Source organism: Telopea speciosissima, chromosome 1, assembly GCF_018873765.1.
Source record: "Telopea speciosissima isolate NSW1024214 ecotype Mountain lineage chromosome 1, Tspe_v1, whole genome shotgun sequence".
NCBI lineage: Eukaryota > Viridiplantae > Streptophyta > Magnoliopsida > Proteales > Proteaceae > Telopea > Telopea speciosissima.
In genome coordinates this window covers 11,392,697-11,416,547 of record NC_057916.1, presented here as the reverse complement: position 1 = coordinate 11,416,547, position 23,851 = coordinate 11,392,697, and the positions used below count along the sequence as shown (strand labels likewise).

General features: G+C 38.1%; 2 protein-coding genes across 3 annotated transcripts; both read left to right on the top strand.

The window, feature by feature from the left end:
* The first annotated feature begins 51 nt into the window (after positions 1-51).
* On the top strand, positions 52-7,687 carry LOC122659887 (mitogen-activated protein kinase 3-like). 2 transcript variants are annotated; one of them, XM_043855045.1, is made up of 6 exons: positions 52-276; positions 373-502; positions 2,205-2,342; positions 2,475-2,807; positions 3,628-3,811; positions 7,431-7,687. In XM_043855045.1, the coding sequence occupies exons 1-6, from the start codon at positions 59-61 to the stop codon at positions 7,604-7,606; spliced, it is 1,179 nt and encodes a 392-aa protein (XP_043710980.1). In that variant the 5' UTR covers positions 52-58; the 3' UTR covers positions 7,607-7,687. The 2 variants fall into 2 exon arrangements, with proteins under 2 accessions (XP_043710980.1, XP_043710988.1); XM_043855053.1 differs by lacking the exon at positions 3,628-3,811.
* A 3,793-nt stretch (positions 7,688-11,480) lies between these two features.
* Positions 11,481-21,232, top strand: LOC122659901 (mitogen-activated protein kinase 3-like). Its single transcript, XM_043855065.1, has 6 exons — positions 11,481-11,806; positions 11,931-12,060; positions 13,594-13,731; positions 13,860-14,192; positions 14,809-14,992; positions 20,501-21,232. Exons 1-6 carry the CDS (start codon positions 11,607-11,609, stop codon positions 20,674-20,676), a joined length of 1,161 nt encoding a protein of 386 aa, XP_043711000.1. The 5' UTR covers positions 11,481-11,606; the 3' UTR covers positions 20,677-21,232.
* Positions 21,233-23,851: the final 2,619 nt, after the last annotated feature.

Genomic DNA, 23,851 nt, shown 5'->3' with positions numbered 1-23,851 from the left:
CAACAAAACCCCCAAAATCTCTTCTTCTGTGGATCTTCGACTTACAGAGAGGAGAGAGATGCAACAAGGAGCTGCCTCTGCCACTGTTGCAACTAATTCTGCGATGCCTAATGCTTCTAGGAACACGAACGCCGGTCAGTTGTCAGACTTTCTGGCCGTTTATACACACGGAGGACGCTATATACAATACAACATCGCCGGTAATCTGTTCGAGATCACCTCCAAGTATCGGCCTCCAATAATGCAAATCGGAGGTGGCGCTTACGGAAGAGTCTGGTACTCTGAAGCATTTCTACAGTTTGTCTTGCTTCTTCCGTACGTCTGTAATTAGGGAAGAATATTTACTCATTGGTCTGCTTTAGTTTCTTTCAGCTCTGTATTGGATTCGGAGACAAATGAAATGGTTGCTATCAAGAAAATACCCAATGCTTTCGATAACCAAACGAATGCCAAACGGACACTACGCGAGATTAAGCTCCTCCGACGTTTAGACCACGAGAATGTATGTGGAAGCTCCCTTTCTGCAAACTTTTACACTTGATTTCCCAAGCATCAGAATTATTTTTATCTTATTCTTGCAGTATGCCTGAATAATGGGGTTTCTGAGCTTCCTTTTTTATGTAATTTTATATAAGTATCGCTTATTGAGCTAAAATGGTTGCTTTGGTCTCTAATCCATACATAGTTCTCTACTCCGCCTTCTTAAGTAGAGCTTAGAGGAAGCAACTTCGCTTCCTGAGTAGCTTCATGCGAAACAATTTACTTTGATGATTCATGGGGCAGAGTACTCTTGGGGGTCTAAAAGCAAGAGTCAGTAAGAGATGGGTCTTCAAGGATTTCACAATTACATTAATTTACGGATGGTTACTGAGTTTCACTCTTTGAACTTATATTCTCAAAGTAGAATGCTTTGACACACGTATTGAAAATTTTTGAAAAAGAAATTCAATTTGATTAACTCACAATGAAGAGAAAAGGTATAGATTACCATAAACTACCATGGATGGTACCCCTTCCTTTCTATATTTAGGCCTGATTTGGTATGATTTCTATTTCAATTTTGGATTGATTTCTTGAAATAGTCAACAAGTAGATTTTTGGTCAAAAAATTGAAATTGTTTTGGTTGTATCAATATGAAATATTTCAAGAATAAAAAAATCCATTTGATAGTTCAAATTCTAAGAATAGATTCTCTATATTTCTTTGGGAAGGATGGTGGTGGTGGCGGCGGGGTAGTGGTGGTGGTGACGGTGGTGGCAGGGTAGTGGTGACATGGAAGTAGTGGGGGTGGTGGTGGTGGCGGCGGTAGCGGCAGTGGTGGCGGTGGTAGCCGGGTAGTAGCGGGGTAGTGGCGGTGGTGGTAACAGGGTAGTAGTGGTGGTAGTGGTGGTGGTGGCGGTGGCAATGGTGGGAGTGGGGTGGTGATGGTGAGACCATTAGGAGAAGGGTGGCAATGGTAGGAGTGGGGTGGTGATGGTGAGACCATTAGGAGAAGAAGGGTGGTGTTTTATTTTTAACATGAAATTACTACTTTGCCCATGAAATTAACCATGTGTTCATTCAAGAGCAAGAGTGCTAAATCAAATGAAATAGAAATTCTGAAACAGCTCCTCAGCTATTTCAGAATTTCTATTTCACTGAAATAAGGTGCAAAAATCAAACCAAACAATTTCAGAAATAGAAATCACCCCCTGAAATTGAAATAGAAATCATTACCAAATCAGGCCTAAGTCTAATTTATAATTTTAGTTTTGAGACTTTAACGGTCATCCATAATCATATATAATATGTACATTTAAGCACCTTTTGATGTTTGAACACCAGCTGCCCTCCTGCATTATTACTGGTATGTTTAAGTTCTTGTTCTTATTTTATATATGTTTGAAGAACATCAACTGTCCTGCCTTATCACTGTTATGGATGAGGAAGTTTTACTTTGCACCAAGCTCTTCTTTATTGATATTATTCCTTTTTCATATTTTTCCTGAATTTTGATAGGTTGGATAGCTCTCGACTAGAAACTCTGTTTTGTTTGAGACTAATGAGTTAAAGACTCTACCCATCACATCCTTGTAGTTTGTTTCCAGGGTTAGACCTCGAACTATTCATGTCAAGTGGAACAAATCATTGATTTGGACATTTTTGAGGTTTTTGATCTTGGTTCTTGCCTTTGTCAAGTCTAATAATGATTTATGTAGAACAGGTCATTGGTATAAGAGATGTAATTCCGCCACCTGTACGAAGTGCATTTTGTGATGTCTATATTGCCACTGAACTTATGGATATCGATCTTCACAAAATAATTCACTCCCATCAAGAGTTATCAGAAGATCACCGCCAGGTAAATACTTTTTCTCATACTTTTCTCTCAGTCCAATGTTTGGTTGATGATTCAATATTTTTTTCATTAAGATACATTAGGCCTTTAGTTTTTAAAAATTGATATTTACTTCGTAATTGGCCTTCTTTACAGTATTTCTTGTATCAAATCCTTCGAGCACTGAAGTATATACATTCTGCAAATGTTATCCACAGAGACTTAAAACCCAGCAACTTCTTGCTGAATGAAGATTGTGAACTGAAGATTTGTGACTTTGGTCTTGCTCGGCTAACCTCGGAGAATGATTTTATGACAGAATATGTTGTCACCAGATGGTACAGGGCACCAGAACTGTTGCTGAACTCATCATGTTATACCGCTGCAATTGATGTGTGGTCTGTGGGTTGCATCTTAATGGAGCTGGTGAATAGGAAAACATTATTTCCGGGTAGAGATCATATGCATCAGATGCATTTGCTGATAGAGGTAAGAAAACATTCAGAACAAATAGAGTGTAATTGGTGATCATGTAGTTATGCTTCGTACACACAGCATGGTTAGGCTTGGACTTAGACTTTCCCTTAGGAAAGAAAAGAAGAGAGAGAAAAAGAAAGCAAGTAGTGATGTAATTGGAAAACCTTTTCTTATCCACGACAACATGCCTCACCCTTATTTAGTTGTGATGGAACCCCAAACTTCTATCTTCTGTTTGAATTTATGTTGATGGCAAAGCACTTGGTCTTGCGGCATTTACTGTTCCATTATATGCTACACACTGTTGGGAGAATAGTCCCACATCAGTTACCCCTGAGACGTTCTGTCCCCTCATATACCTGTGAGTCCATCCACCCAATAGTTCGAGTTTTTGGGTTGGATATTTACATGGTATCAGAGCATGTGAGGGGGAGTGTACTCCTAGGACCCTATGTTCCCTCATATTCCTATGAGTCCCTCCACCCAATAGTTCGAGCTTTTGGGTTGAATATTTACACATACTTGACTCGAATGCCTCAATATATGATGACTTTGCGAAGCATCCTTTATGATGGTGCATTGTGGTTTTATATTTCTTTACATTAATTTTTTTATTATTTTAAACTCATTTTATGATGGTGCTTTTATGATTGTAAGTCCCTCCACATATTAGTTCGAGCTTTAGGGTTGGATATTTACACATACTTAATTCGATTGCCTAAATGTATGATGGAACTTTGTGAAGCATCTTTTATGATGGTGCTTTTATGGTTTTCTATTTTCTTTACATTTATTTTATGATTGATGCTTACTTTTGGTTTTCAACTTTTAGCTTCTTGGCACACCAAATGAATCTGAGCTTGGGTTTATTCGGAATGAAGATGCAAGGAGGTATATTTGGCAACTCCCCCCTCATCCTCGCCAGCCATTTTCCAAAAAATTCCCTCATGTTCATCCAGATGCTATTGACCTTGTTGAGAAAATGTTGACATTTGATCCCACCAGAAGAATCACAGGTAATTTGTCTTGTAAGTAGTTGTTTTGATGTTCCATGTGCAGAATTTGGCTAATTAATATCTATCTGGCACTAACATAGTTTGTCTATGACAAAGCTTTGCTCATCAAAATGTATGTGAAAGCTGTGAGTACTAAGATTTAAGATCACAATATTTTCAAAAACAATCATAATTTGACATCCTTTAAATAAACCACTTTTTGCCCTTTGCCCCACCCCCCCTTTCCTTTCCCTTGTGGGAAGAGAGAACGAAAAGAAAAAAGAAAACATACATACCAACCTATTGAAAGAGTATTTTTTGAGTGTTGAAGAAACCTACTGTCTAATTGATTTGTCCAGTAAAGTGTAGAATTATAATGTTGAGGGGCTATTGATATCTTGCCAATTGACTAATAAGCAGGGAACAGGAAAATGGAGGAAACCAAAAATGGTTTCTCCTAGGAATTCTGAACCAAATTAGTGAACCATAATAAAAGGCAAAAACATATTAGTCTTTCGAATACGTCCTTGAAAAACTATACATGATGGGATATTTGATCAGAAAAACGAATATAAACATCTATAAACCATAAAAGCATACTATCTAGTATTTATGATGTCTCACATCCATTCCAGGAATAGTGATAGTCATGAAGATCCTTCAGTAATGTGAATTAGAAAGTCCCTGGTGAAGTTTCCATCAGCTAGCTAATGGATACAACTTTCATGTTTTCAAGCTCAGCTGTTATATATACTTTAGTCTTTTGTTTATACTGAAGAGAAAAGTTGCATTTGTGCTTTCGTTTGAATATCTTTGTTTCCTCTTTATATGTTACTTCTTATGCATAAGTTGGTTCCATTTGGATTGGAGATTTGTTTTGTGGCGTGCGCCATACTCATACTCTATGGGGGGCCACAGCCTATCATGTGGATGGCCTCAGTTTGGGTGCATGCTACTCCATGTCATTTTTTTCAAGGCAATTCAGTGTAGACTTTGATAGCCTTCTCCACTAGAAGGATCTCTTTAGTTGAGGAGTGGTAGTGTATCGAATTAAAAGAAAGTGAACACTGCATGAGCTTAGCCATATAGTATATTAGTAAAGTCCAGGGTGTATTTTATGTAAAACTCAACTCCCAAATCATTGTATTGAGTACTTGGGGCCAACTACATATCATTTATATTCAAGGCCATATTTGCTTAAGCACTCATTCCCCTCTCCACTGCAACCATATCAATTTCAACCTTTCCCTACCAGACCTCCAGTTTGTATAATATAATCCCTTCTTGCTGGTAATTTGCTTTCCTTGTACATGTTGGAATCATCTTGGTCAAATTTCCCTCACCTGTCCCTATTGGTTCTAGTCCCAAGTTCTCTTCACAGTCATTTCAATTCTTTCCTAGTCTAGCAACTCACCCATCTTACTATTGCAGCTCCTTAAAACTTTCTTGCTCTTAATGCCTTTCTATAAATTTAACTTGAAGTTTTAATGGAATGCATTGATTCATTGCATCCACTCTGCTGGAATTCTACATGCAACAGCTTCCTCAATTTCTTCCCCCTCCCTCCTTACTGATAATTCAACCAAGGTAACAACAACAGTCACTTTGACATATCTCATGGTCATCATCTTAGTAATCCCTGGATCTATACACCTCTTCTTAATAAAATGCACTTCATATTTTCTGTTTCAATCCATTATACCTTAAGAATTGATTCTAAAGCTTTGGTTCATAATTCTAATTTGGCATTTGAGCCCTCAATAGAGAAAAACTTAAACATCAGCAAATATATACACAATGAGACTTAATCCTGTAATCAGCGTGATGGACTTTGTTAGTTAGTCAACACCCTGTATCAAAATTAAAGAACTATAGAATTCTTAATGTCCTTATCCTCTGGTTATGAAAACAATGGCGATGCTCAAAATAAAGGAGGAAAGAAGCAGCCATTAGTGAACTGCGGAAGGGGAGATTGCGTACCCAAAGTTTGTTTGTGAAATAAACATAAACGAGAGGATAAGTTTGCAGCAGAGGTCTCATATTACATCAGTTAGTGGGATACAGCCCTCTTTGTTTGCACCATTTATGTGAGTGCAGAATTCTGATCAACAGTCCAGTTTGAGGAGATTAGAGCGGGACTCAGGAGAGCATGTCTCTCTTTCCATGGCATGGTTCATGCTTTATCAGATTTACACTTCTCAGATATGAAGAGCTTTGCCTCTAGGAAGGGCCATGTAAACCAAGTGCCATGTGCATGAAACTGTCTAAAGAGAGACGTCCCCTCTTTAGATGCCTGAGCATTACTCACAGATCTCGTTTAGGCAGGGACCTTCCTTCTATCTTCACTAATCAATCTTTGTTTTGATTGGTGGAAAATTGAAACAAAATAAGAAGAATGAAAACAAGTTACTCTAATGTTGGCTCCAAACTGTTAATCAAGCTAGCTTTTTATCCAAGTAAATTGTTTTTAAAAGCGGAAAACAAGCAGTTCCAAGTGGTGGTATAGCCATCAGAGTCTGGAAATTGATGATCTAAAGTATCCAAGCTGAGGTTCCATCAGAACAATTGGGTGGGGGCCCAGCCACTTTTCTTGTCTCTGGGCCTAGATATGGCTTATTGCCTATGAACCAAAGCCTGGGCCACAATGAGCCCTTTACAGCTGTGTGGACCTTTGTTGTATGTTGGGCAAGCTTTAGGACCCTTTATGTAATCATTTTCCCTTACTTGCCCTTTTGTTATCCTTATTCATAATTGGGGTTTACAAGGTAAATGTTGAAAAAAAAAAAAGAACACTATACAAGAACCAGAAGAAAGATGTTTTACACAAGGATAACATCATTTTGTTTGTAAATGCAAAGGAAAGCTGCTGAAGGATAACTGCTGTTCCAACTTCCTAGGAAGGCGGAATATGAATTGATTACTGTACACATGGCACAATAGAGCTTTGTTCTTGACTTTGAAATGTTATTGGCATCTAAATCTGGTGGGGGGGGGGCATTCAACAACATAAAAGATTTTGTTGATTTTGGCATCCCTCATAGTACGTGTTGAGGGGTAGTTAGTGAGATTACACAATTATTCCATTTATAACCATTTATAAATGGTGATAACAAGGCGAGACTAGTACACTGGTTTAGGGGATATGAACTTAGTATTTTCACATCCCAGTCTTCCACTAACCATTTTTGGTCGGTCAGAGGAATTATCTGTCATCAATGAACATGATTTTGCTGCATAATTCTTGTTTTGCCATTTTTTGATAAAGAATCCATGGCCAATTATGCTGTATGACACTTGGTTTATCAATGTGTTGTATAATTAATATTTTGTTCAATTACCCAACTGAGTTGATGATGGTAGTCTTGATGATTATTTCTTTTGTTCTTGGGAGAGTGAAGAGGAAGCTCTTCAGTAGCTTTACTGGATTGCTATGTTTGCTGTTTTTTATTTGATCAACAAACTAATGATGTTAATCAATTGGGCATTAAACACCACCACAACACTGACATATATGGAAGCAGGATAATTATATTAAAAATGCATACTCTATGAAAACATTGAATGATATATTCTTTTTAATGTTTCAAATCTTCTGTGTACTTTTATCGTATCTGAATGTGAAGTTTGTCTTTGGCTGCAGTTGAGGAAGCGCTTGCTCATCCTTACCTAGCAAGATTTCATGATATTGCTGATGAACCTGTCTGCTCTGAGCCCTTCTCGTTTGAGTTTGAGAGACAGTCCTTGACGGAGGAGCAGATGAAGGAGATGATATACAGAGAAGCCTTAGCATTTAATCCTGACCATGTTATTTTATAGGCCTTTGGTCTTGGCATTGTAGATGGATGAATGCGCATCTATACACAATATCAGAATACATGATGCCTCATGAAGGGACTATTGACTTGCCATTTAACCTTCAATGTTTAATCACATATCAGTGATATTGGAGGCTGATCCCACATCGGTTCCATAAGGAACTTGGTGGGGATTGATAAGATCTTCAGCTCCCTCACCTTATGAGCCGGATTTTAGGGGCGAGTTCTCCTGAGATTTTTATCATTCAACATGTACCATCTAGCAGGAATTATGTCAAATGTTTGGAAGATTGCAAATGGCATAATCCAGTGAGCAACTTTGCAGATCTTTATGGTTTCTGGTTGCCTTTGTTTGGCCATGATGTCTCTTTGGGGGAAATGCTGATTTTCTGGTGCTTGTGTTCTTGGTGTGTGACTGCAGCTTGTGATGCCCATTTATGGGACTCAGCCTACAGATTTACTGATTGTAGAGCAATCAGTCACTCTTACATGTGAGTGTTCCTGGTTTTCCATGTGCCATATTTTATTTAGCTTTGGTGTATCTTTGTTATTTAGTAGAGTGTAAAATATGTGGTCATAAAAATTGTTTGATTGTATCTGTCTGGAGAGTATGCTAAAGAGAAATAATAAGTATCCGCCAAAAAAAAATTTTGAGAAATAAAAAGCACTTCAATTTTTATTTTTTGGAGAAATCTACCATAGTTGCCCTTACCAGCTCTCTTGTTTTTTTTTGGGTAGAAAAGAAGGCTATTCATTCATGCGTGCTCAACGCCAAACAAAGGAAAACAAAATACATAAGATAGATAGAGAGCATGATAAATACAAGGTATGGATATATAGTATCCAAAACCAAGGAGTGGAAAGTGACCCGGTCTCACATGCCATTGACTGACTGGGTCATCCAGAGTAGGGGATGGATTACAACCATATCCCTAGAGAAAAAACTGTAGACATAGCTAAAGATAAGCGCATGTACATACGTTTCAATAGAGGGGGGCCCATACGTGCCGAACAAACCAAAAACACCGGACTTCCCACACTGCCATAGTCTACTTTCAAACAGACTTGCTAGAGAGACAAAGTTCTACTGGATCGACAAGTGGAGCTTCGATAGACAGTTAAAAAACCATTTGAAATGTTGCCACAGCCTACTTTCGAACAGATCTGCAAGGATCTGTTGGATCGGCGAGTGAAGATTCGTCCGACGACAGGAGAGGTATGGTGAAGGTTGAACAGCGGCTAGAGTTTCTGAGTCGACGATAAACTCAGTGCCACCAACACCTAGGTCAGCAACACCTGCAAACAAACAAACAAAGAAAACGGAAAAGGCGGGGCGGTGATGAACCGTGAAAAAAGGGGTGAGTTTGTCATCATCGTCGTCGGCATCATCGGTATCGTCACCAATGGTTCCAAGGATCATGGTGAACGGAGTAGAGAAGGAGAAGAGAAGTAGTACACGCACAAAAAGGCGGAGAAGAGACACGCCCAAACGGTTGAGAAATGGCACGCACAAACGGTGGAGAAAAACACGCACAAAAGGCGGAGAAGGGGTTCCGTCAAAAAATCGGATGATGCAAACTTTGTAAAATTGAGAAAAGTTTTCGGATGAGAAACCAGGAACTCGGCAGATGACACCGATCAGAAGAGGTTTCTACCAGCTCTCTTATCGTTCTTAAATAGAAGGGCATTCAACGGATTAACTTGTACTATTCCCTCTCATATGGGATTCTCTATTATTTTCTCTGTGTTTGTTGGACCATGTGGGTCTCATGTAGATGATACCGTTTCCTTCACCACCATTGGTGTGACATGCAGATTCCTCTCACTGGCGTTGTGGTGGAACAATCTCCCAAATGAAATATTCAATTTCCTGACCAACCGAACCAACAATAATAAAGTTAGAGTCTATTTTTATGTCCTTCATAAGTGATTCATAGATCTCTTGTGTCCAACCGAAGCAACAATAACATATGATGCATCACATATTTGTATTATTTATAATAAAAATGACATGTTATTTTATAAAATAATATTATGAAAAAAGAAGACTGTCAAGCTGCGTAGGCCAATGCCATGTGCCAAGAAGAGAGAAATGACCACCCCTACTCCCATGGAAAGAAAAATTACACAACCTATTGAATTCCCTTATGCGTGCCCTTATTGGCTCCCACGTTAATGTAGGAACCACACAACCTGACAACAACCCCCTCCTAAAAGGATATCATATAATAAGGGAAAGGATTTTCTAATCTATTGACCAGAGATGGATGCGGTGCTCTGCAGCCATCCACTATGGACTGAGCATTAATACTCCCTTATTTAATGAATGAAGATATTGTAATATTTTTCTCAATTCCTATCATTAGTCCTCTCTATTTAAACTGTCAAAAATCTATTCCGGTTAGATAATTATTGTTTTTTTTTTTTTGGTTAAAGATAAGATAATTATTGTTAGGATAAAGTTCTTTGCAACTGGGGTGCAGGATGCGCCCAGAGACAGAGGGGTGGGTCAAATGATCGGCTGTCCCCTGGATGACCTAAACCCCTCCCTTGTCTTGTCTCATGTGCCTGGATGCAGTCTGCATTCCTATACAAAGAACGTGCACCTCTATTGTTAATATCATTTATATGTAACTCACATGGCCTGATTGAATTAATTGAAATTGAACGATCAAATTCCTTATTGGTTCGATATTGATTTTGGTTTTTACAAACTATTAAAAGGCTGAAACTAACTCGACCGTCTGAAAAGACTTACTACAATTGATCATTTGACTTACTGCTGTGTGTTTTCTCACTAGTGAAGCATGCATTTACTTCACTGCTTGGATCTTGAGGCATTAAAAAGAAGCCACAAGCAACATGCACTGGGTAAACCGGAAAAGATGGGCGTTGCCAATCGTTAATCACAGACCAAACCATACTTTAAAAATTTAGGGCTTAAACAATTTAGAAAGAGGATAGCCCGTTTAAAGCCCGTTTAGATTTATACAGGCTAATAATTCGGCTAAGACCTGGTTAAGGCTCGATTATAGCATGAGTCCGATCGAACCCGTCCATGCCCAGCCCAATTATCTAAACAGGCGGTCACGGTTTAGGCTTCAAGCTTGGTTAAGCTTGATTAAGCCGACCGAGACCGAATGGTTGACACCCCTACACCAATGAGCCCAGATCAACTCACCATTCACATACTATTTCGTGACAACACATATCCTTTTTTCCACAAATGCTCCTCTAAACACTTGTAATGACAGCATGGAGGAGTATTTTTATGAAAACAAAAGAATACAAGTCATCACATTTATCCGTGAATGTGATTAGATTTTTCCAATCATCCTTTCATGGAGCACATTACATTAGATGGTTATTGCATAGAAACTTCCATGGACCGAACCTCAGAAACTATATTAATATGGATTAGAAAAATCGGAGAATCGGATTGGTAATCGGCCGGGACTGATCTTAATTTCTGTCGCTCTAGATTGAAATGTTCACGCAAAAAATCGGTGAGTTTCAGATCAAATGGCCGATTCCAGCCAATTCCAATCTTATTTAGATCAGAATCGGCAATGACCGATTCCTAGTTTTAAAACCCTGATATTAGGATCTAGCCTGCTTTTCAATTAAGATAATTTAAAGATTACGTATATGATCTGGTTTTGATTCCCTAATAAAAGGGATATGCAACAAAATTCCAAAACCCGTTGACCAAGATGGCCGCCAGTCAATGTCAATCGTCGGATTGGAGGCGGCCGACGCGTCAACCGTCCAATCTCATTTCCGACGCGGTTCTCCGTTCTCCTGTTTTCCCTATTTCCTATTTGTTTCCATCGGATTGGAGCACTTGCTCGGAACTACCTGAAAGAAAACTCTCTCCATTTCGGACTTTCTTCCACATAAAGCAGAACAGACACCACCATTACCAATTCTCTTCTTCTCTGGATTTTCGGAACATTTAAGATTCAGATCAGACAGAGAGAAGAGAGAGAGAGAGAGAGAAAATGCAACAAGGAGCTGTTGATTCGGCGATGCCTGATTCTTCTCAGAACCCGAACGCCGGTCAGGTGGGAGATTTTCCGGTCGTTCCCACACATGGAGGACGTTATAATGAATACAACATCTTCGGTAATCTGTTCGAGATCACCTCCAAGTATCGGCCTCCTATAATGCCCATCGGACGTGGCGCTTACGGAATAGTCTGGTAAACTAAAGCCCTTTTTCAGTTTATCTTGCTTTCTCTATGCACTTGGTTGGATAATAATATCTATCCTGGCCTGTAATTAAGGGAGAATCTGTACTTGTTGATCTGATTTTGTCTATTTCAGTTCTGTATTGAATTCGGAGACGAATGAAATGGTTGCTATCAAGAAAATAGCCAATGCTTTCGATAATCACATGGATGCCAAACGGACACTCCGTGAGATTAAGCTTCTTCGACATTTAGATCACGAGAATGTATGTCAAATCTCCCTTTCTGCACAACTTTACACTTGATTTCTCAAGCATCATACTTCTTTAACCTTATTCTTGCGGTATGCCTGAGTAATGGGGTTTTGTGAGGGTTTTTTTTTAATATTTATTTATTATTTTTCCTTAGATTTATTGAGCTACAATGGTTGCTTTCACCTCTTCTCAAGTAGAGCTTAGAGGAAGCAATTTCCCTCCGCTTTAATGATTCATGACTTCTGAGGCAGGGTGATATTGGGAGGTTAAAAAAAACAGTCAAATAAGAAATGGGTTTTTAAGGATTTCACAATTACATCAATTTACGGTTCGTTACTGAATTTCAGTCTTTAAACTTATATTCTTTCTGCTTTGAGATGGATGAGTGGCAAAACTAAGAAGGATAAAGTAAGGAATGATAATTGATGATATTGGAGTTGGTTGGGAGTAGCTCCGAGATACATGATAAGCTACGAGAAAGTTGTTTGAGGTGGCATGGCCATGTTCAATGGAGGCCTATGGATGCTCCAATACGTTGGACTGATTTGATTCAGATTGAAGGAACTAAAAGAGCCAGGGGCAGATCTAAAATGACCTTAGGAGAAGTGGTGAGGAAAATCATGCATAGCTTAGGCCTTGTATCAAGTATGACCTCGAATAAAGCTGATTGGAGGACAAGGGTCCGTGTAGTTGATCCCATTTAGTTGGGATAAGGCTGAGTTGTTGTTGTTGTAGAATGCTTTGAAATATTTAAAACAAAAATCAAAAAAGAAATTCAATTTGACTGACTTACATTGAAGAAGAAGAGTATAGATTGGAATACACTACCATGGGTCGGTGCCCCTCATAGTTGTCTAGGTGTCCAGGTGCCTTTGTCACGCCTTGATTTCTGGTGTCACCTTGGTCGCCTAGCCGGCGCCTTGTCCCCTTGTTGGCGTTGACTTGCTTTTTGACCCCCTTAATTGCCTTGGTTCGCCTAGGCGCCTTGACAACTATGGTGCCCCCTCTATATTTAGTCTAATTAAAATTTTAGCTTTGAAATGTTAATGGTCATCCTTAATTCAATATAATATGTTCAACTAAGCACCTTTGTCTAGTGTCAAAGTATGAGTTGTTTACCTGTTTGATTTTATTTTCTGTGTTTGAGTTGATAAGTATGTTTAAGTTGTTTCTAGCTGTATTTATGTTTGAACATCAGCTGTCCGTCTTCATTATCACTCTTGTGGAAGAGGAAGTTTTACTTTATGCCAAGCACTTCTTTATTTTTAGGTTCTTCCATCTTCATATTTCCTCAATCTTAATAGGTTGGATACTTTTGCATGAATTAGGTTGCGACTAGCAACTCTGTTTAAGTCTAATGAGTTAAAAGCTGTACCCTTCACGTCAATGTAGTTTGCTTGGGGTCAGTCCTTGACATATTCATGCCTAATGAAATAAAGCATTGATTTGAACTTTTTTGAGGTTGATCTTTATTCTGGTCACATAGTGGTAAACAGAGTGTTGCTTCTCATCCTGTCAAGCCTTATAATGGTGTACGTTGAACAGGTCATCGGTATAAAAGATGTAACTCCGCCACCTGTTCGAAGTGCGTTTTGTGATGTCTATATCGCCACTGAACTCATGGACACTGATCTTCACCAAATAATTCGCTCCAATCAACAATTATCAGAAGAGCACAGCCAGGTGAGTACTTCTCATACTTTTCCTTCAGTCCAATGGTATTTTGATGATTCAATCCTTTCAACTAAGGAGCATTGGGCCTTTTGTTCTTTAACAAATGATGTTTCCTTCGTAATTGGCCGCCTTTGCAGTATTTCTTGTATCAGATCCTTCGAGGGCTGAAGTATATACATTCTGCAAATGTAATTCACAGAGATCTAAAACCCAGCAACCTCTTGCTGAATGCAAATTGTGATTTGAAAATTTGTGACTTTGGTCTTGCTCGGCCAACCTCGGAGAATGAGTTTATGACAGAATATGTTGTCACCAGATGGTATAGGGCACCCGAACTGTTGCTGAACTCTTCAGATTACACTGCTGCAATTGATGTGTGGTCCGTGGGTTGCATCTTTATGGAGCTAATGAATAGGAGACCATTATTTCCTGGTAGAGATCACGTGCATCAGATGCGTTTGCTGACAGAGGTAAGACAACATTCAGAACAAACAGAGTGTAATTGGTGATTAGGAAGTTCTGCTTCTGAATCTCAGCATGGTTGGGCTTGGATTTAGACTTCCCTTTAGGAAAGCGAAAAGAAAAAAGAAAGCAAGTCACGATGTAATTGGCAAAGTTTTTTTTACCCCAGCAGCAGGCCTCACCCTTATTTAGTGATGCCTGGACTAAACAAAGACATATATATTTACCGAGTTACAATATGGGTACGTTCACTCGCACCACACACACAGGCACAGTGTTTGAGATTTCGCCCCGGGGGTGATTTTGACACCAGGGGAAGCACACAAATTTCACTCGGGATTTAAAACATTTGACACACTTGTACATGCTTGTTTAGTTGTGACGGATTCCCAAATTTCTATTCACCTGTTTGAATTTATGTTAATGACAAAGCACTTGGCTTTGGGGCTTTTTACTGTTCCATTATATGGTACATACTTGGCTAAAATTCCTAAATGTATGAAGGAGCTTGTGAAGCATCCTTTCTGATGATGCTTTTTATGGTTTTGTATTTTCTTCACATTAAAATTTTTTATATTACGTTTATTTTTTGAATTGATGCTTAACCTTAATTTTCAACTTTAGCTTCTTGGCACACCAAATGAATCTGAGCTTGGGTTTGTTCGGAATGAAGATGCAAGGAGGTTTATTCGGCAACTCTCCCCTCATCCTCGCCAGCCATTTGCACAGATTTTTTCCCACGTTCATCCAGATGCCATTGACCTTATTGAGAAAATGTTGACGTTTGACCCCACCAGAAGAATCACAGGTAGTTTTTCTTTTAAGTAGTTGTTTTAATGTCCATGTGCAGAATGTGACCAATTAATGGCTAGCTATGACTAACATGGTCTGTCTATGACGAAGCTTCACTCATTATAATGCATGCGAAAAATTGAAAGCTGTGATTACTAAGGTTTAGGACCCCAAGAAATATTTAAATTCTTCATCTTAATTTCACGTCCTTTAAATAAAACACTTTTTGCACTTTGTTTCTCTCCCTTTCCTTTCCCTTGTGGGAGGAAAGAAAGAAAAGAAATAAGCAGGAACAAAAAACTGGAGAACTGTCTAGTTGATTTTTCCAGCAAAGTGGCAAGAGCATTATAATGTTGATGGGCTATGGACAACTTTCCAATTACCTAATAAGAAGGAACAAAAAACTGGATGGAACCAAAAACGATTAGTCCTAAGAGGTCTAAACCAAATTAGTGAAAAATAATAAAAGGGAAGCACACCAATTAGTCTGTTGACTATGCCCTTGCAAACTATACATGATGGAATCTTTTATCAACGAGATTAATATAAACACATAAAATCCCTAAAAGCATACTGTATAGTATGTGTAATGTCTCACATCCATTCCGGGAATAGCAATACTCATGAAGACTTTCAGTAATAAGAATTAAGAAGTCACTGGTGAAGTTCCATCAACTGGTTAGTTGATACAAGTTTTCATGTTTTCAAGTTCACGGGTTATGTATACTTTACCATTTTGCTTATGTTGATGAGAATGGTGTATTTTGTTCTTTTGATTTACAATATCTTTTCCCCCTTTCTTTTTTACTTACTACGTAATTTGGTGCCGTTTCCCCTCAATGTTTTTTTATTAGATTTTTTTTGAATTTTTATACCTGGAGTGTGCATGTTATTTGAAGTCTATGGATGAGTATGCAAACCAATGCTGAATGGTTGTTTCTGTTTTGATTTAGAATCTTTAATAATAAAAGCCATATTTATAATGGAAGGACAAGGTTTCTAATAAACGGTGATGATAATGTTGGTGAGCAAGCGAATGGGGATGTCTTATGAAGTAAAGCACCTTACATGTTAAAAAATGTCAAACCAATAGATTTTCCAGAGCAAATAGAGGGTGTCAATAAATACTCTGATCGGGAGGAGGTTTGAAATAAGGGAAATAAGATTGGACCATTTAAAACATGCATATAAGCTAAACACTGGTCGGGTAGGATGAGCAATCCAAGTTAGACAGATGCATATATGAAAGTTGGAGATGAGTTAGCAGATATAGGTCCGGACTTTTCAATGTGCAGATTGCTGTTTTAAATTTTAGTCAAAACCTAAATAAACTTATTTTTTTCAAGAGGATTCAAAATCCCATTTTGATTTCAATCCCATCTTTCCTTCCTTTTCTTACTTTATTTTAAGTCCACTAGGAATAGTTGTAAGACTTCCATGGGGTAACTTCTTTGTTCATATTGGGTTGGAGATCCATTTGGTGGTGTGCACCATGCTCACAATCTAATTGGGGAGGTGTGGGGTGGGGGGTGGGGAGGGGGGAGGGGGGGGGGGGGATGCAGCCTAACATGTGGATTGCATCATTTTGGGCATAATTGTCAAGGCGGAAAGCCAGCAAGGTGGCCTAAGGCCGTGGAGGGGTGCCTAAGCGCTTAGGCGACAAGGTGCCCGCCTAGGCGCCCAAGTGTTATTTTATATTTTCCCTCTTTTCTAACATTATTTAGCATGCTACAATATGTACCTTATATCATCAAAAAATCAACATTAAGCTACATCAAGTCATAAAAAATCAATATTAAGTAACATCAAGTCATCAAAAATCAACATTAAGTCACATTGAGTAATCAAAAGTCAATATTAAGCTACATAAAGTCATCAAAAATCAAAATAGAACTAGAAGACAGCAGAATTGAAGAAGCAAGCTACTGGAAGCTTGAAACAATCAAAACATACATTTGGTTTATACTGTTCTTAGAAAATATGATCTTATCAATAAGTAATTAAACTGTTCTCAATTTAGAGAAATGTTCTTGTTCTCTAAGAAGTTTGACCGATCAAATGATTTTATTTTTACATGAGACTTTTTGTATTAGGTAGAATACAGAACCAGCTTTCCAACAAATCCAAGTTGCTTAAATCTGATTTATATTGAAGGAGTTATGTTTCGGTCAAACCTTATTTGGTGTGCGTGAATGCTGTCAAAATCGTTCTGAATGAAAATATTTTTTTAAATATCAAAACAAATGAATATTTTACCGCCCTTTGGGTTTTTAGCAATGTTGTACCATATTAAGATTTATGAAATTTTTAGATTTGAGAAAAAACCCAACATTAGAAAGTTGAAAATTTCACATACCGCCAAAAATCTAGTTCTTGTTCTTGAATTGGGGGGTTGATTTTTTATTCTTTTGGAATTTTATTTTTTAACTATTTTTATTGGATTCAAATAAGGGGTTTTTGCTTATTTATGAATAATATCTTAATTAAATACAAATAGAAAAACATTTACTTAAATAAATAAGTGCCAGAACCTGGTCTGATTCCAATTAAACCAGTACAAGGCGCCCTGCACTATGACAGCAGTCACCTAGGCCCCTAGAGATCCGCCTGGACTCCTAGGCGCTTGGTCCGATACCAATTAAACCAGTGCAAGGCGCCCTGCACTATGGCGGCAGTCACATAGGCCCCTAGAGATCCACATGGATGCCTAGGTGGTGCCTTGACAACTATGGTTTTGAGTTCATGCTACACCATATCATTTCTTTTTCGTTTGCGGTGGAAGTTAGGGATGGACTTAACTGATTGTTGTGCTAGAGAAAACTTCTAGTTGTAGGGACTAGGGACACAATATGCAGACATGGGCAAGTCCTGACTTCTCTATATGTACTTGCATAGAAAATTTCCCATTTCACTAAGACTTGTCTTAACTACTTGGGGTCAACTACATATCATTTCCTGCCATTCCAGTCTATTCAAGGCCGTATCTGCTAAAGTGCTTATGTCCCTCACCACTTCAACTATGTCACTTTCAACCTTCCCTTTCCACACCTCCAATTTGCACAATGTAATCCCTTCTTTATGGTGCATTTGCTTTTCATTGTACATGTTGTAATCAGCTTGTCAAATTTCCCTCATCTGTCCCCTATTGGTTCTATTCCAAGTTCTCTTGCACACATTCTTTTCAATTCTACCGTTTCCTAGTCATCCATCTTTATATCCTCATCTCATCTAAACTCATTCTATGAGTATGTTGTTTTCTTTATTGCTGTTCCTTAACTTCCTTCTTCTCAAAGCCTTCTTAATTCTTATAAATTTAATTTGAAGTTTTAATGGAATGCAGTGATCCACTGCATTCAACAGATTCTTTAATCTCTCCCTCTCCTTACTGATGATTCAGCCAAGATAATAACAACAGTCACTTTGACGTATTCTGTGGTCATCATCTTAGTAATCCCTCGATCTATACTCCTATTCATACTAAAATGCACTCCATAATTTCTGTTTCAATCCATTATAACTTAAGATTTGATTCTAAAGCTTCGCTTCATAATTCTGATTTTGCATTTGCCCCCCTCAATTGATCAAAACTTTATCATCAGCAAATAGATACACAATGGTTTCATTAAAAAATAAATACACGAGGGGACTTAATCCTTCATACATGTCTTTGCCATGGTTTATTTTATGTATGGGATGGATATTTTTAGTTAGTCAAAACCTTGCATCAAAATTAAAGGACTAGAATTCTTAATTATCATCTGGTAATGAAAACGAAGGTGATACTCAAAATAAGGTAGGAAAGAAGCAGCCATTAGTGAACTGTGGAAGGGGTGATTCCGTGATTGTGTACCCAACCTTTGTGTGTGGAATAAATATGAACGAGATGACAAGTTTGCAGCAGAGGTCTCGTATTACTTCAGTTGGTGGGATACAGCCCCCTTCATTTGCACCCTTTATGGAAGTGCAGAATTCTGATCAACAGTCAAGTTTGTGGAGATTAGGGCAGGACTTGGGAGGCATTTCTCTCTTTCCACGGCTGGGTTCATGCTTTATCAGCCATACACTTGTCAGATATGAAGTGCTTTGCCTCTAGGAAGGGCCATGTAAACCAAGTACCCTGTGCATGAATCTGTCTAAAGAGAGATCTCCCCTCTTTAGATGCCAGAGCATTACTCACAGACCTCGTTTAGGTGGGGAACTTCCTTCTATCCTCACTAAGCAACTCTTTGTTTTGATTGGTGGAAAAGCATAACAAAATCGCAAAATGAAAATGAGTTTCTCTAATGTTGGCTCCGAACTGTGAATCAAGCAATCTTTTTGTCCAAGTAAATAATTTTTTAAAGCGGAAGCCATTAAGCAGTTCCCTGTGGCGGTATAACCATCAGAGTCTAGACATCGATGGTTCAAAATATCTAATCTGAGGTTCCACCAGAACAATAAGGTGGGGGCCTAGACATGGGTTCTTGTCTATGAACCAACGCCTGAGCCACATGAGCCTTTACAGTTCTGTGGATCCAATTTTTTGTCATATGTTGGGAAAGCTTTAGGAACCTTCATGTAATCATATGCCCTTACTTGTACTTGTGTTATCCTTATTAACAATTGGGGTTTACAAATGAAAGGACGAAGAAAACACGATACAAGAGCCAGAAGAAAAATGTTTTACACAAGGAGAACATCATTTTGTTTGTAAATGCAAAGGAAAGTGGCTAAAAGATAAACTGCTGGTCTAACTTTCCTAGGATATCAATGGAGGAATATGCATTGATTACAGTGCACATGACACAATGTAGCTTTGTTCTTGACTTTGAAGCATTATGGGCTACTAATTCTGGGGGATGGCATTCAACAACATAAAAGGTTGCGTTGACTTTGGCATCTCTCACAGTATGGCGTTGAGGGGTAGTTACTGAGATTTCACAATTAATTCATTTATAAGTTATAACTGGTGATAACAAGGTAAAGATTAATACACTGGTTTTGGGGATATGAACATAACATCTTTACATCCAAGACTTCCGCTAATTATTTTTGGTTGGTCGGAGGAATTATCTATCATTAATATGCATTTTTTTGCTTTGTAGTTCTTATTTTGCTAATCTGTGATAAAGAATCAATGGCCAATTATGCAGTATGGCTCTTGGTCTATCAATGTGTAGTCTCATTAATATTTTGTTCGGTTACAGAACTTGGTTGATGATAGTAGTCTTGAAGATTTTTTCTTTTGTTATTTGGAGAGAGAAAATACAGACACTATATCATGTATGACAGTATGAAGTGGAAAGGTCTTCGGTAGCTTTAGTGGATTGCTATGTTTTCTGTTTTTCATTTCATCAATAAATTAATGGCATTAACCAAGAAAATAAACACCACCACTATAGCACTGACATAGTTGGAAGCAGGATAATTATATGAAAATTTTAAACTCCATGAAAACATTGAATGATGGATATTCTTTTCAAATGTTTTAAAATTTCTTTGTACTTTCATCAAATCTGAATGTCAAGTTTGTCTTTGGCTGCAGTTGAAGAAGCGCTTGCTCATCCTTACCTGGCAAGATTACATGATATCGCTGATGAACCCGTCTGCCCTGAGCCCTTCTCTTTCGAGTTTGAGAGACAGGCCTTGACAGAGGATCAGATGAAGGAGATGATATACAGAGAAGCCTTAGCATTTAATCCGGAGTATATTGTTTGGTAGTCCTATGGTCTTGGTATTGTGGATGAATTGAGTGCATATATATATATATATACAGAGATGCATCAGGGAGGGACTACTGACATGCCATTTAACCATCAACTTGTCCCATCTTGAGAAATTATGTCAAGGGTTGATGCATCAGAAGATTGCACACCACATACTCCAGTGAGCAACATTTGCAGATCTTTGTTGTTTCTGATTGCCTTTTTGTTCGGCGATGATGTCTCTTTAGGAAGTGCTGATTTCTTACTTCTAGTGTTCTTGTTTTATGACTACAGATTGTGACGCCCATCAATGGGATTCATTCTATAGATTTACAGACTGTAGAGCTATCAGTCACCTTACAAGGTTTGTAAAACTGATAGCTCTTCTATACTTGTGAGAGTTCCTGGTTTTTCTTGTGCCAATTTTTATTTCCTGGATTATTTTGATCCTCAAGAGTTTCTGTTGTATCTTTGGTGTAAAATAGTATGTAGACAGAAGAATTTATTTGATTGTATTTGTTTGGAGGGTATGCTAATGAGAAATAAAAAGCCCTTCAAATTATTTTTTTTGGGGAAAATCTTCATGAAATGGCCTCTCAGCCCTTCTATTTATGAAACCATTCCATCGCCCCTCGTTGGAGTAATGGTGTGTTCCCCTATGAAATGGCCTCTCTGCCCTGCTAGTTATGTTTTTACCTTTTGCATGCTTTTCAGAAGAAATAAAGTCTTTTTTTATTGGACAAAGTTTTCTTCACCCACAGAGGACGGTGGATGGTCATCCATCATCCTAGGGTTCACAAACCCCTCTTAGTGTTTTAGTATGTTCCAAAACATCCTCCCGATATCCATTCCCGTTCTCTCCCGGGGTTGAGGGAAACTTGATCCTTTGATATTCTTTTAATGGAATAAGATTCTGAAGCCAAATAACAAAAAAAAAAAGGAAAGGCAATAAAGCTGTTAAGACTTCAGATAAAGATTTCAAAGAAAAAATATTGTAAGCAGTCCCTTCCTTGGCCTCGGGTGTAGAAAGTAAAGCTGCCCAAAAGGAATGGGAAATCAGTTCTCTTTATGCAAAGTTTCCCTTTTTTTTGTTTTTTCTTTTCTATTTTGTGTGATAAAAAAATATAAAGTACTTTTAAAAAAGTTACTCAGAACTTTGAGAAGGGGCAAACCCTTGAATAAATCCAACAAAAAAGTTGATTTTTTCCATCAAATTTTTCTTTGGGGGAAGTGTTCATATACGGCCGTGTAAGCATGCATGGTCGTATCTTCTTTCACAAAGAGTTGGAAAAGTTATAAACCCCCACTCATTAATTAATGCCTTGAAACTCCCACCCTCTCACATACACGGTTTACACACACCGTGTATGAAAATTTTCCCCTTTTTTGTTTTGTGGAATTCCCACCTATTTAAGTTTTATTTTTTTTATTATGTTGAAAGAAAATATTATTCAACTGGAGAATGAGAATTACATCAAGAGATGTCGGAGCAGCTGGACTTGATATCAGGAAACAACATTGTGGTCTTCTGAACATGTTATCTATGTCATCATATATATATGAACAATATTTACTAAAAAAATGTAGATATATGAACAATCTAAAAGAGCATGCTCCCAATAAATTGATTTCTCTATATATCAATATAATGCTTTGAAAATTATCTTCATAAGTCAAATTTGTTAGAAATTGTTCGAAGTATGGTCCGACTATTGAAGAGAAACAAGAACAAATAAGCTTCATTTATGGTAGCTCATATGAGATGCGTCGCTAAATTTTTTATGTGGCCTATTTAAGAGGTTAACACAATAACACAACTATTACAAAAGCTTAACATAATCAAACTATCATCCCATGTCGTAGAAATAGGCAATGGTCTGGGAGGGAAATCCGCTTAAGAGAATCTTTAACTCATCAACATGTATCACAACCATTGATATAAAATCAATCCTATACTTATTTTTTGATATAATATCCCAAACCTATACCTTATTCAGTTATTATTTACCAAAAATAAAAACCTATACTTTATCAAATACTTAAATTTGGACTCAAGCTTTAATAATTGAGGCTAAGCTTACCAAGTATTGAGTGTACTTAAGTCACCCTAAATGGAACAACAAAATTTTATGGGTAAAAACTAAAAGGTTTTCTATGCGTTCAAGAGAGGGTACACAAGCACCCTCTCTCTGTCTCTTTTCTCCTCACATGAAATGACTTCGCTACCCTCTTGTATAAGAAACTATTTCATCACATCTCATTTGTTTTTTGAGCAAATGACACGTGAGAACACATCAATGAGGGGTAATTGAATAATTTCATGTATAGAGAATAAGAGAAATCATGTCAGGTGGTAAAATGGGAGTGCTATTCTCTGTGCCACAGCACAGGCTACGCCCCAGGCACATGGGAGTGGGTGCAATGACCACCCTGTCTCCTTAGTGGCAGGCCCATGTGCCTGGGCACAGCCTGCACTGCGGCACAGAAAACATTCTCCCAAAAAAGGTACAAGTAAATTTTGGAACTATCAATTCAAGAGGGTGGTGAAGTTTGCTGCTTGGTGTCAGGCCGCGTGGCCCTGCTCTAGTGCTTGTCCCAATCCACTATCCACACATAGTGAAAGACTTAAAAAAGGTGGTTTTTTCAGGTGATCATGTGTTGGGCGTAGGGGGCGCAACCGGGCAGCGAACTTTCAAAAAATAAATGTTCGGAGAAGTTGGTGGAGACTGGCATATGCTTACATGGACCATGTGCGGAGGTGGTACTAGTTGCTGCATGACAGTGGCAGGTAGGCCTGGTTGCAATACCACATGAGGTAATGCTTCAATGAGTGGAGCTGAAAGTCTATTTCATTAGCTCATATTAATTTATGGTACCAATAATAATCGGTATCGGACCAGTCAAAATACGATACCGATATGAATCGGATGAAACGGATAAAAAATGATACAATTTTGAAACTAGGCTCAATACAGTCTGATTCTAGCCAATCTAAATTTGTTTTATGTCGATATGAACATCAATACCTTTAACCTAGGTTCATATCGAAAGGAATCCTTGCATGGAATTTGAAATATGCATATTATCATTAGATCTGAATCCGATGATTTCATAAAAAATGGAAAGCATAGAAAAGAGAATAAATGGAATTAGGAAAGGGAGAGAGAGAGAGAGAGAGAAGTGCATGGTTT